General features: G+C 35.0%; 1 protein-coding gene across 4 annotated transcripts in view; it reads left to right on the top strand.

The window, feature by feature from the left end:
- LOC111060311 (carnitine O-acetyltransferase) overlaps positions 1 to 14,851 on the top strand; it is a 36,315-nt gene that overhangs the window by 11,443 nt on the left and 10,021 nt on the right. For all 4 annotated transcript variants that reach the window (XM_039422669.1, XM_039422673.1, XM_039422671.1 and 1 more), the window contains exons 5-10: positions 2,192 to 2,345; positions 4,673 to 4,844; positions 10,203 to 10,384; positions 11,033 to 11,133; positions 11,948 to 12,079; positions 13,857 to 13,979. In XM_039422669.1, the coding sequence (XP_039278603.1) occupies positions 2,192 to 2,345; positions 4,673 to 4,844; positions 10,203 to 10,384; positions 11,033 to 11,133; positions 11,948 to 12,079; positions 13,857 to 13,979 (864 nt within the window). The remainder of the gene's footprint in view (positions 1 to 2,191; positions 2,346 to 4,672; positions 4,845 to 10,202; positions 10,385 to 11,032; positions 11,134 to 11,947; positions 12,080 to 13,856; positions 13,980 to 14,851) is intronic.

Genomic DNA, 14,851 nt, shown 5'->3' with positions numbered 1-14,851 from the left:
ATAACATGGGATATCTACTTATGCAATAATCTCTATGCTATTATGATACCGTCATTCAAATTGCATGCAATCTTCATTCGGATTAATTATTCATTTTCATACTTTGTAAAATTCGTTTAATAATTTATTAGCAATACTGTAATCCAATGTAAATTAGTGTATAAGCCAATATAGAATTCTTCAATGTTGTTTTCCATCACGAACTGCTTATTATTAAATCACCAGGGGCGAGGCGTGTCTTTTTGGCTCTGTCATCTCCAGGAACAATTCAGTTCAAAGATAGAATGAAAGCTGCACCCCTTCCCCCACTACTTAAAAGATAATAATGTTTCATTTTAGATAATTATTTATCTAGAAATATGACATCTAGTATAAGATAAGTCTACTATTTCAAATCTAAAGGTGCTTAGGCACCTACAGATATACGTGCCTCCAACACGCTCCACGCACGCTCCACACTCGCTCCGCGATCGCTCCGATCATGAACGTTACGGTAGATGTTAGCTCTTCTCGCGTTCTACTCTTGCTCCCCGGTCGATCATTAATCGATCCGCTCCAGTGAAGTTCGATTGCGGAGCAGAGCGAATGTCTGTACGCACCTTTAGAGTTGAAAAGTCTAGAACTTGGCTAAATCTCAAGCTCGGAAACTGACCCTTAATAATTGGAATAAATTTAAAAAATTGAAATTAAATTATAATATTATCAATCAATTAATCAATCAATCATGAATCTTCTTTATTCCACAATACAGCAAGTACAAAAATGATAAATAATATGAAATATAAAATACAAATTATAAAGTAGGTACTTAGATTAGGGTTTCATATTATACATTACGGAATGAGCCTACATGGGCACTGTGGCCTGTGTGTAGACATCAATAAACAGATGGTTTAATATTGATTAAACAAATTTGTATTTTCGTTTAATAATAATAATAATCATCAATATATTAACAAATTGCAAACAAAATAATAATTATCATACGGTTTGCAACACTGGCGCGGACCAGTGGACTCGCAGAAAATAGCGATGTCTTTGACCGTTTACTCCTCCATCGTTTACGGTGAGAGTGGGATTGATGATGCAGAAGAGTGGTGGCAACCAATGCTAAATAGCATTACTGGAATCGCATATTTTTGAGAATCACATTGAACGGATGGAACTGATGATGCAGTAGTCTACTTTATTCAAGGTTGGCGCGCTCGCATAAAAACTTTTATTATATTTATTTTAAATATTTTCAATTTAATAATATACACATTACATATCAATTTCTGTCCAGTCATCGGCGAGTCCAGAGATGACCGGACTCCTCGCCTCTGTAATAGTATATTTCGCACCTAGAGCAGAAAAACATTTTTGCCCGTGGTGCGAACGATATTTTTCGCCACACTACAGGTATTGCTGACAAAATAAATAAAGAATACTTGTTATCGTACCTATCTCTTGAATTTAGTGGTAGAAGATTTGCAGTCAGGATTTTAGATTCTTTTAAAATTTCACTTGGAATATCACGGGCATCGTCATCTTCAAGCATTTTTGAAAATTCAGAATGCGCTAATCAACAATAAATAATTGAATAAAAATGGTTGCGAAGTGAATGCTGAATTAGTTTGATTCGAAATTCGAACTGAAATAATGGCGAATTCAGATGAAGAAAGTTGACACTCGCCCGATCTAGCAGATGACTTATTAACTACGGACTTCCATGTTAGCGGCTGGAAAGAGTACTCTTTCCGGCCTAGGCCGGAAAGAAACCTGTTTCTCACGTCAGACGAGAGTCGTCTGCAAACAAGGTCTTTCAGATCTACGTAGGGACTGGAAAACAGCTGCTTTCTGTGCAGTGTGGCGAAAACTAATTTTTGTAGCCTATACATGAAATCAAGTCGGTAAACAGCTGATTGTAGAACAAATAAACATATGATTCTCTTAGAAACTATACTGCTTAGACCAGTTATAGAACTGGTCTTTCTATAACTGGTCTAAGCTATACTGTAATAAAATCATATGTTTTCTTTACTGTCGAGTATGTTTCTTAGTTCCGAATTTGGAACAGCAAAACTGCCGCCTTTTAGCACTCCAGGTGGATGTTTTGCTATTAAAACGAACAACAACTAGCAGTCAGATTGATACGAGTGTATCATGGATAAAGAACTCTAATCTAATTGAATCCGTTTTGTGTTGACAGCCATGGCCTGAAGCAAGACATGATGCGCACTATACCACAGGACATGTCTCAATACTACCAGGTGTTCGGCACATGTCGCATACCCAATAAGCCGGGTGACCTTCTCGAGTTCCATCCCAACTCCAGGCACATTGTTGTCATGCACAAAAACCATGTGAGTTGACGATCGTTTTCCATTCGCTTCCAGTAAGAAACAGTGATGTTTTTTTAAACTTTATTAGTGTTTATTTACAAGCTTTATTACAAGCGATAAGCCAAAGTAACAATTAATTAAAAAGTAAATCACAAACTAAAAAAGACAGAACAATAGGAAGCTAGGATGAATAATTTTGAAGATTTATATAAAAAGACTTATCAAATAAAACACTACAACATAATGGAGATAGATAATTTAAAATAACAATTTCTCTTGATCTCGTCCAGTATGGCCCGGTTGCACAAACGCCAGTTAAATTTTCTTCTGGCTTTACAGCTCAATGTGAGCTTTAGCCTCTCGCTCAAGAGCCCTCCACACATCAGGGTCACATGCCCTTCGTCTCCATGCTATTATCCCCATCTTCCGGAGATCATCCTCCACTTCATCACTCCATCGGTTGCGTGGTCTCCCCTGTCGTTTTCTGCCCTCGATTCTGGCCATATAATAAATTGCTTTTGACATTCGATGTTCTGCTATTCTCTCAACATGACCAGCCCAGCGCAATCTTTGTGATTTAATGAAACGGACCACATCCTCACCTCCAACAATTTCATTCATTTCATTGTTCAATCACCCTCCATTGTCGTTGACACCCCCATATATTCGCCTGATAATTTTTCTTTAAAAAATTCTTAGTTTAGAGGCATCAACGGCGGTGACATTCCATGTCTCTGAGCCATAAGTGATTATTGGTCGGTCGGATCAGTGATTTGTAAATTTTAGATGGAGACCGAGAGATGATCGATTTAATATTGGCATAATAGGCACGATTGCCAGCTATTACTCTCTGCTTTATTTCATCACTCATTCTGTTGACATTATCTTCATCGGCAACAAGGTATGAAAATTGCTGTGTACTTTTAAAAGATAATCCTCCGACCACAAAGCCATTCACCACTCTTCGTGCAGCATTTCTTGACATTGTCATATGCTTTGTCTTTTCCGAATTCACTTCCAGACCCATCCTCTTTCCTGCTGTTAGAAGCTCTTCAAACATTCCTTTCAGCTCTCTCTCTCGTTCTGAGTACAACAACATCAGCATATGCGCAGATTTGTCGTGATTTGTAGACGATAAAGCCTGTGTCGTTAACGCTTTCTAAAACCTTCTAAATAGCAATATTGATCAAAGTCGCCGATAGAGCATCCCGTTGTCGCACCACTCTTGACAGCCTGAAGCGAGATCCACTTCTACCCTCCACAAGTTCCTTGGCTCCAGCTCCATTCAAAGTCATTTGGACTACCTGACAAGCTTCTTGGGCCCTCCTTTCTGCTCCATGTAACAGTATAGACCATCTCAAATGCCTCACGGAAGTCAACAAACAGCATGTGTAGGTCAATGAAATGCTCGTATGCTTCCTCCATCATCAAAATAAAAACAATCAATCAATCATCTGCCTTATCACAAAAAGTTGGTCAACGGTTCCTCTTTGCTTTCGGAATCCACATTGGTATTCTCCAAGAATCTCCTCTGAGTATACACTTAGTTGTTGCAGTTGGAGGTTTGAGAAAAGGCAAGGTTATGCCTCGATAATTGGCAGACTTCATCTTATCCCCTTTTTATATATATTGGACATATCAGACTATCTTCCAACTTTCTGGCATCACTTCATCATTCCATATCTTTACAACTATTGCATGCAGCTCCTTAATCAATGCACTTCCAGCACTCTTCAACAACTCATTGGTTACTCCATCTTCACCAGGGGATCTATAATTCCTCATTCTCTTGACTGCGTACTCAACATCTGCCAGTGTTGGGATCTGTATATATCTGGCTCTGCGCTATGATAGTCCAGTCGTTCAATTACCTTTTGATCAGTTGTTTCCCTGTTAAGGGAAATAAATAATAGAAATAAATGAAATATTTGATATCAACTACAAAGATCCATAATTTAATTATTGAGAAAATAATAATATATTCTTGACGAATGAAATTATAATTGATTTCAAGAGAGAACAGTAGTTGACAAACCTAAACATGTCGGAAATGCTCTGTCCACCTTTCAGTTACCGCGGCCTCCTCACCCAGCATTGCACCAGTCTTGTCTTCGCATCCAGTCAGATGTGGGCAAAACCTTTTCTAAATCATGTTGTTTCTTTGTAGAAATTTCTCTTTTGATTTTGTTGATTCATTTGTTCATTTAACCGTGATTAGTTCCACGAGAACCAATCAGAGAAGCCGTCTTTTCAAAAAAGCCTTCTCCGATTGGTTCTAGTGAAATTAATCACGGTTAAAATTTAACCGGCTCTTGTGCAACCGGCTCTATAAATAAGATTGTTGGCAGATGTTCAAGTTGGACGTGGTGACGCCAGGTGGCACTGCAGTCGGCACTAAACAGTTGGCGCGAAATTTAAAACGAATTTTTGAGCTGAGTCGTAAGCCGGCCCCGCCGATCGGAATTCTCACGTCGAACAATCGCGACGACTGGGCTGATGACGTCAAACTGCTCAAAGGACGTAAGCTATTCTATACAAAATATCTCTTTTATTTATTTACTATTACCATAGAGAAACAATAGCATAAGTAGATATCCCATGGTATAGGGCGTTTATGTCGCAACTTTTACTGTTATCTCTAGCCGATTACTGTCGATTATTGTCGATTTTTACTGTTTTGACCGGGTAAGAGTGTATGAACGGCACAATATCAGCGTTATAAAGCTTTATAACCATAAGCTTTAACTACCAGTTTAAGTTTAGATTAAAGTTTACCAGTTTAAAGTTTAAGCTTTATAAGCTTTAACTACCAGCGTTATAAAGCTTCACGGGAAAGAACTACGTGGACTTAGTGGAATATAGGCTTGAGATAACAGTAAAAGTTGCGACATAAACACCACCCTATACCATGGGGCATCTTCTTATGCTATGGTTTCTCTATACTATTACTAAAATTTCTATTATTAGAATACTATTGTCAGGTCCACGTTATAATGGCAGAGGAGAAAGATAGTAGAACAACGTTGCTGATCCTCTGTCTTGTCAATGCCTTCTATACACGGTAGCTGATACAGGTTTATTGATGTAATATTCACTGTTCATTCTCGTTAAAAATAATCAATTATATTCTATTAAGCAAGAGATTATATTTTTCAATAATTACATTACGAATTTTCATAATTAAGATTTTGTTAATTATTTATCAATTTTATATTGTTAAAAGACGATCTGGCAACAGAGCAAAGCAAGAAAGAGATAGCGCTATCTGCTTTGTTGAATGATAGACAAAGATAACAATACCATCGCTAATTAAACACTGCCATTATAACGTGGACCTGACTATAGGCTATACCCACACTGCTCAAAAAGTCACTGGCTTGTTCAAATTTGACACTTTCTTATGGCTAGACCATAAAAAGACGTTTTTTAGGCGTTTTCAGAGTCGGCAGCGCAGGAAACTCGCCGATTGGCTGATTGGGTTGGCGCCTGAAAAACCGCCTTATATGGTCTCGCCCTTATTCACTACTCTATTTGTAATGAGATCCACGTTATGAAGTCAGTACCTGATTGGTTTGCATTGCATTGGTTCCACGCTATAATGGCAGTGGAGGAAGATAGGAAAACAGCGTTGCCGACTCTCTGCCTTTCCATTGCCTTCTATAGAGGATAGCTTATTAATAATGGTGTATACATTCTTGTTTACAACAATCAATTATATATACTAATATTAGAAATATTCTTCAATGATAAATCAATAAATTTTCATAATTGAGATTGAATATTCTTCCAATTAATTATATTTCCTCCACCTACTGTCAAAATTACTTACTTTACTCCCTGAAACATGATACTAAAGTGTTCACTTTTTCGCTCTCTGTACTAAAAAACAGAAAAACTCCCTAGGGAGTAAAGTGACTCCATTTAAATAACATGGGAAGCATCTCTATTTTAAAAACGTACATTTGGAATAGGTCAGAAGGTCTAAGCTCAGATGAGGAAGCATATAGAGTAGTCATTAAACCAACTTCAATACCTCAACCAGACATTTGATCGATATATAAAATTTATGTTGTATGCTGAAATTATTATTACAAACTTCATATCACTATACTAAAAAAATGTATATATTTTTCTCTTTTATTCCTTGTTATTCAAAATATCAGCCAACAAATATTACTTATTAACTAATCAAATTTGAAACAGGAACTTCATCCTAGCTGTAGTTTTGGCTGTCATTGTTGTTACAACTTTAGCCGACAGATAGTGCTGTCGTAGGAAAACTGTGATTACAAGCCAGCTGCTTCTGTTTACTTTTTAGATTATGTTGTAACACATTGTTTGGTCACATACGTTTTTAAAAATTATTTTATTAGCAGTTTTTAAAAAAATGTAGGTGGAGGAAAAATGTTGTGTATATCACGAGTGAAAAATGTTTTTTCTCCCTCAGGAAGATTGTTGCCCTCGGCTTCGCCTCGGGCTTCAAACTTTTCCTCAGGAGAAAAAACAGCACTTTCCTCTCTAGATATACAAATAACTATTCTACATTGTTAGAAGACGATCTGGCAATGTTATTTATTTATTTATTTATCCAATCATTCAGAATTACACAACCACAGGCTAACTTACGCCCAAAACGGTTCCAATTCAAATTTATACAACAGACCAAATATAGCTAGAGGTTATGTGTCACTTCAAAATTCTTTAATTACACACTCAATTTGCAATCCATACACACAAAAATCATTCTTAAATTGAAAAAAATACTTCTAAATTAAAAAAATACTTCTAAATTATATATTAATTACAAATAATTGGAAAATTCCAAACTTTGAAAAAACTATAAAATTTTGGGACCGAAAAGACAAACACACTATTCAGAACTTGTTATGGAGTTAGAAAAGGAAAGCATTATCTGCTTTATGTAATTATAGACAAGGATAGCAACACCAATGCTAATCAATATAACATGGAACTCATTATATCCTGAGGTTTAGTTTGAATTGTCACATACTCACCTTTTTACTATCCACAGTTGTTCCAGCCAAGGATGGATTATCCTTTTAATGTCGTTCAGCGAGTTTTCTCAAGGATGAGACCTAGTGCAATCGAATCTTTATATCATAAACCTACTATGTTCCAAATTTCGTGAAAATCGTTATAGCCGTTTTGAGATCCGTTAAACATAAATAACCAGATATAAAAATAGCCAGATATAAAAATACCAGATATAAAAATAACCAGATATATAAATACAGAAATTGCTCGATTAATATGATAGGATACTTTTAATCGAGGAATTTCTGTTTATATGTTTGAATGTCTGTATGTAACCGGATCTCGAAAACGGCACTAACGATTCTCACGAAATTCGTAACAAAGTAGGTTCAAGATATGAAAATTCGATTGCACTAGGTCTCAACCCTGGGATAACTTGCTGAAGGACAATGAAAGGATTAATACGTCATTAGAAAAACAGCTGGAAATTTTGTTGTCTGTCGATATCGTAATGGTAAGTAAGTGAACGAGTGCATGTGTGGGTTATTCCTCAGCTGATCTCACGAGAAGACTAATATTCAGCAAGAAAAACTTATTTTTGTTTATTTCTCATTTTTTTAGAAAACATGTTTACTTCAGATAGTCCAAAATAGTAGCTAGATGCTGTTAGTGTAGAAGAATAGTATATTAACGAATATTGTAGCAAACATAGTATATTATTCTAAATCGAATTCATAGTATATCTATTTGTAATTGATGATGTGTTTGTTTTTTGAAGTGTGAATAAATTGATATTTTGATGACTGATAGTAGCTTAACCTAGATTTTGATTTGGACTGTAGTATAAATTTGAAAAGGGACAGTTTTGGGCATAAGCCTGTTGTGCCTCCTCATATAACTGTAAAAATAATTGTACGACTGAGAAAATAAATAAATAAATAAATATAAACTAAAAATTCAATCTTTCTTACAAATTTTCTATGCTTTTACACTCCAGAGCGGAGTTCGGTCCCCCGATATTTATTATGTAAATTCATAAAAAATGTTGCTTTATTATAAGTTGTAAGTGTATAAGCTAAAAGAATATTACCTTACAGTATCTAAATTATTTTTTTCATATCATGTACAGTTCAATAATTATTATTCCAATTTATATTATCATGTAAATTCATAAAAAATGTTGCTGTATTATAAGTTATAAGTGTATAAGCCAGTATTTATTGTAATCTGTATAAATAAAGCACTCAATCAATTTCTCTCATTCCATATTCAAGGAGATTTTGAACGTAAGATTTGGCAGCACTGTAGAGTCCATAAATGTTTGAAATTTTGTACAATTAATGTGAACGCATTGCAATTTGGTAATCATGGATCCTTGGACTAGTTTGGAACGCTATGATTAAAATTTCTAGATAATATTTCTCGTGAGTTGAGCTGATTGATTGCAATAGTTCAACAGCTGAACATAATTCTGTCTCACTTCCACACATGAACTCACATCTTCCATTATTGACAGACAATGAAATTATCAGCTGTTTTTCTAAGGAGTAATAATAATTATCCTTTCAATGTCTTTCAGCGAGTTTTCCCAGGGATGAGACCATGAGCAATCGAATTTTTATATTAAGAACCTCCTATATTGCAAATTTCATCAAAATCGTTAGAGCCGTTTTCGAGATCCGTTGGACATACATGAATACGTACATACAGAAATTGCTCACTTAATTGACCGAGCGAAGTGAGGTCTAAGATTCAAGTCGACGGTTTGGCATTTCTCTTAATGTTTATATGTTGCGCATTTACGGTGAAACGCGGTAATAGATTTTCATGAAATTTGACTGGTATGTTCCTATTTTAATTGCGCGTCGACGTATATACAAGGTTTTTGGAAATTTTGCATTTCAAGGATAATATAAAAGGAAAAAGGAGCCTCCTTCATACGCCAATATTAGAGTAAAAATCAGACTAGAATTATTCATCTTAAATCAGCTGACAAGTGATTACACAGATGTGTGGAGAAGCAAGTCTATTGCTGTATTTGCATAAGATCTATAGTTTCAATCAGGTACTTGTGGATGAGAATACTGCGTGAGGTCTACTGTTCACAGAACTACTAGTATAATAGGATTTTACTAGTAGTTCTGTGAACAGTAGACCTCGCGCTCAGTGAGTTACATTGACCTGTTGTTATGTTTTCTCAAAAATTAATAATAATTTATCAATTGAAAATGTCTAGAAAAAATCCTAAATAAACATAGAGCTTTCTGTCCTATATCGTACCGTGACGTGTCGTCCCGGAATGTGAGTGTGAGCGCTGTTATCAGGTCTGGCTGCAACTGTCTACAACGTTGATGGAAAGATACAATTTTCAAGATGTTCGATGTTTTTGAACGGGTAGTATTATAGTCAACTGTCTACTAACATTGATGGAAAGATACATTTTCAAGATTTTCGATGTTTTTGAACGGGTTGTATTATAGTCCACTAGACAGCTGATATATGATGAATAATTCTCTAGTCTGATTTCCACTTTAATATTGACGTATGAAGGAGGCTCCTTTCTCCTTTCATATTATCCTTGAAATGCAAAATGTCCAAAAAAACCTTGTATATACGTCGACGCGCAATTTAAAAAGGAACGTACCTGTCAAATTTCATGAAAATCTATTACCGCGTTTCGCCGTAAATGCGCAACATATAAACATTTGAACATTCAAACATTAAGAGAAATGCCAAACCGTCGACTTGAATCTTAGACCTCAGTTCGCTCGGTCAATTATATTCATAGAATACTTTTGGAATACAAGTAAGGAAATGAGTGGTAGTTGATACAATTCCAAGCCGTCCTACCTGATGATATCGTATTATTTTTATTGTTTTCAGACGAGGAGAACTGGCGCTCTCTGGACACAATTGCCGACTCGCTGTTCGTGTTGTGTTTTGACAGTCAACTGCCCCCCGCACCCGTACAGTTCCACGACATGAACCTGGCCGCCAGTCTGTGCATGCATGGCGGGGGAAGCAGGTACAACGGGGGCAACCGCTGGTACGACAAAACCATTCAGGTACGCCACCCGTACCATTCAATGTAGATTTCGGATTGCCTGAGATCTGCGAGATTACAATTTGTCTAGTGTGTGAACATAACCTGAAAGGCTCCGTTCAATTAGGTTTTATGCCGGGTCTACACGACAACGATATTTGCGCAAACTTGGCTCAAAGCCAGGTTTACGCAAATCTGGCATTGAGCCAAGTTTGCTCAAACCTCTGTTCACACGACACCAACTTTAACACAAACCTCAAGAGAGTCACACCACAGAAGAAGTGCTGAGATTCTATTTAGTTTGCTATCGATTGTGTTGTGCAGTGCAGTTTGTGTTCCTCACCCGCAATGGACGTGATAGCAGACCTCATGTGTTTCCAGCGTTATTGACCTATCACCAGCTGTCTCATATCTTTGAATAGTAGACTGAGATGCGCGAGTGCACTAGCGTCAGTTGATCAATTTTCATAACGGCAAGGAAAGTTTTGTGAGTGCGCCACACCAGATTTTTCTCTATAGTAATATTCAACTATGAATGAAACATGACATGAGAATGTTCCAAAATAAATTATGAACTATGAGTGAAACATGACATGTGAATTTCCCTTTACTTAGATTGTGATATTTGTGATCATTCATAATTTTAACAAACTTTTTGTTGAATTTTCAGTTTATAATTGGTGACGAGGGGCACGTTGGTCTAACCTATGAACACAGTCCGGCAGAAGGAGTGGCCATAGCTCGTATGATGGATCACATCGTCGATAAAATGTAGGTTCATTTTTATTTATTCAAATGAACAAATATATTTTTTCTATTATTTCATGAATAATTCACTAGTACCCTTTTTTGTTTTCTTAAAGACACTATAGTAATGTCCTTGTTATAATGTGATATTCCGTATTTATATTTAAGTATTTAAGGGCTACTTTAAACATGAACAGAAAGAATTAGTGAAATATCCACGTTTTAATAGGAGTGGTTGAAGATAGGAGAAAAGCGTTGCTGATTCTCTGCCTTGTCGCTGCTGAACCGGTTTATCTGTTGAGATATCAATTGTTCATTCTAGTTTTGAATAATCAGTTCAAATCAAATAAAATTTATTCATCAAAAACAATTACATTACAAATCAGAATACTATAACAATTAATACAATTAAAACAATGAAGTTTTATGCACTGAATAATTTCTCAATAGGCAAAGATAATTCAATGAATAAATATACACCCCACTATAAATGTGTTATGTTTTATTTATCATGATTAAATTAGGCATTTTCAGGATTGAGATAAAAAAATTTTGTCAACTAATTAAATTTATACATTGTTAAAAAATGATCTAGCAACGGTACTGAGCTAGAAAAGGATAGCGTTATCTTCTTTGTTGAATGATAGACAAGGATAGCCACACCAATGTTGATCTAACACTGCCATAACGTGGACCTCACTATAGTAAAACGGTTAGGGTATCTTCCATTAATCCTCAAAATCTCTCCATTAACACCATATTCCAGTTACCATAGAAGTATTTCAAACGTTTCTCAGTCAATCCGATAATTTAAAGATGTTTTCTTCATGTTTTCTAGATCAGCCAATGAAAAAGATAGTGGAGCCGGCGGGGATTGTTCAGAATCTGATTGTCAAATACAAGAATTGGAGTTCTGCTTATCGAAAGAAGTCGAGCAACGTATTAAAAAAGCTGCTTCCAATCTTGACGAGTAAGTTATATTTTCCTGTTATTACTTTCTGTTTTATACAATTAGAAAATGCAACGTGCTGGTTGCACAAAAGCCGATCAAGTTTTATCGTGATTAATTCTTATTAATTCTTATTGCTTATTCGTAAGCAATTAATTTATATAGCTCCAAAACTAATAAATTCTATTCCACCCGGGCTTATCATAGAACTACCTTCCAAAAGTGTACCAAGGAATATTAAGAAATGGATAACTGAGAGTCATTATTTTGATTTGTATATTGTGTAGATAATTTAATTTACATCCATTGTAATTGTACTACTATTCTGCTAAATTTAAGAGTCTCGATACATAGCTTGATTAATTCTCTTAGAATATAAGTTGTAATTTATTTATGTTATTTTGTATACATCTTTTTTTTTGTTTTAATTAGATGTGGATGACCGAAGTTTGACAATATGCTACTCCTACTGGCGAACAAGTGATTTTCACTTAAGCCAGTGGTTTCATTTCCACCTCTTGTACCTTTATTTTGTTGATAGAATGTAAGTAAACTAGATTAAGGTACATTATCCTAAATTTTGTAATTGTTGAATTTTGTGGAGGAAATAAATTTGATTTGATTTGATTTGATTTGAAATTCCACGAGAACCAATCAGAGAAGCCGTCTCTGATTGGTTCTCGTGAAATTAATCATGGTTAAAATTTAACCGGATTTTGTGCAACCGGCACAGATATTTGTAAAAATGAAATTTCCTTTCAGACTAATTAGCATGCAGAGTTCGCAAGTGTCAATTCATTTTGAACACAAAAAGAAAACAAAACTACACTATAATTTAATGAAATATACAAAAACAACAAGTTTCAAGGTGGTGATCGATAATTTATCGGAGAAAAATTAAACGTTTTATACTAATATTTCAGTAATTTCCTATTCTGATAATTTCTGACTACTAATACTAATATTTTTAATAAAATATTATACTATAATACTAATACTATTGTTTGTATTTTACAGAGAAGACAATTTTGATCCTTTTATAGGCTAGGAAAGTGCAATGGATTCATACCTGCTGTGGTCCCTGTTGCATGAGAAAATACAAGCTAATATTTTAGTAATTTCCTATTGTAATAAATACTTTACTACTAATATTATTATTTTGTACAGATGGAATTTCTATCTAGCTGTTTACCCTGTTGTCAATATTTGCAATAGCAGAAGAATTCGGGGTGAATTACAGAATTTTATTTGGATTTTCGTTTAATGATAGTAATTATTATTTTGTATTTTCTCATGCAACAGGGACCAGGTATGAAGCCATTGCACTTTCCCAACCTATAAAAGGATCAAAATTGTCTTCTCTGTTAAATAAAAACTAATAGTATTGTGTTGCTACTAGGGCCCTATTCCCTAGTAGCAACTTATCAATTGGAAAACTTGAAGGTTTTTTCAACCCGACATAAATATTTTAGATATTCAACTGTTTGGAAAATTATTTTTGAATGGAGAGTATTGAATAGCAATATCGATGGGTATAACTATAATTAATATTGAGCCAGTGCCTTAATTTTCAAGGGTAAACCGAGAGTATCGAATAGCAATATCGATCAATACATTAATTTATCGATATGGAACCAGTGCGAAGTGTTCTAAAATAAAGATGAGAATAACATGAATAAATTAATATGAGAATAACATGAATAAATATGAGAATAATATGAATAAATATGAGAATAATATATTAATAAAGTTGAGTATAAATGAATTGAACTAAAACGAATGATGTATTTTGTTGTAGATTAGTGGGGGATGTTGAAACGGCCTGTTTCAAGTTTGATGCTTTCGGCAAGGACTTCATCAAAACTTTAAAGTTGAGTCCTGACAGTTTTCTGCAGATGGCTATGCAGTACGCTTTCTATAGGTAAGTAGAATATGAATTTGAAAATAAACTGATAAAATTTTAAAATTCAATGTTTTAATTAGAAAAAACTAATAATCTGTGAACAGTAGACCTCGCGCAGTTATAAACTACAGCCTCCTCTAATACAGTCAGAGTAAATTATGTCCTGTCGTTTCGGCGAGATATTGGTATGTAAAAACTAATGGCTGTTTGGGTTGTTGTACCGACAATGATAATAATTTTTTGTAAACAGCTATATGCTACTATCATTAAAAGCTTACCGAGTTGAAAGCAGAGAAAAGTTGGGAGTATGCTATTTCGAGTTATCATTTGCATGCCTCATTGAATGCAATTAATAGTCCACACGACAGCTGATTTTTTACCAAGTTACATTGAGACATTAATTGCATGCGTCATTGCATGCAATTTATAATCCACTCGACTGCTGATTTATGACGAATAATTAATTCTATAGTGTGATTTTTACTCTAATATTGTTGTATGAAGGAGGCTACTTCTCCTTTTATATTATCCTTGAAATGAAAAAAATTCAAAAACCTTGTATATACGTCAACGCGCAATTTAAAAAGGAACATACCTGTCAAATTTCATGAAAATCGATTACCGCCTTTCGCCGTAAATGCGCAACATATAAAAATGTAAACATAGAGAGAAATGCAAAACCGTCGACTTGAATCTTGAGGTGCGTACAGATATATGCGCCGCGAACATGAGCAATTCACTTTTAATCAGCTGATGCCAAGCTTTTTATATCTGTATCTTACCGTTTCTGTTAAAATACAGATATAATCAGCTGATTAATAGTGAATTGCTCATGTTCGCGGCGCGGAAATCTGTACGCACCTTTGGACCTCACTTTGCTTGGTCAAAAA

This window comes from Nilaparvata lugens, chromosome 3, assembly GCF_014356525.2.
Source record: "Nilaparvata lugens isolate BPH chromosome 3, ASM1435652v1, whole genome shotgun sequence".
NCBI classification, from domain to species: Eukaryota; Metazoa; Arthropoda; class Insecta; order Hemiptera; family Delphacidae; genus Nilaparvata; species Nilaparvata lugens.
The sequence above is the reverse complement of the archived record's forward strand: the minus strand, read 5'-3'. Positions and strand labels throughout refer to the sequence as shown.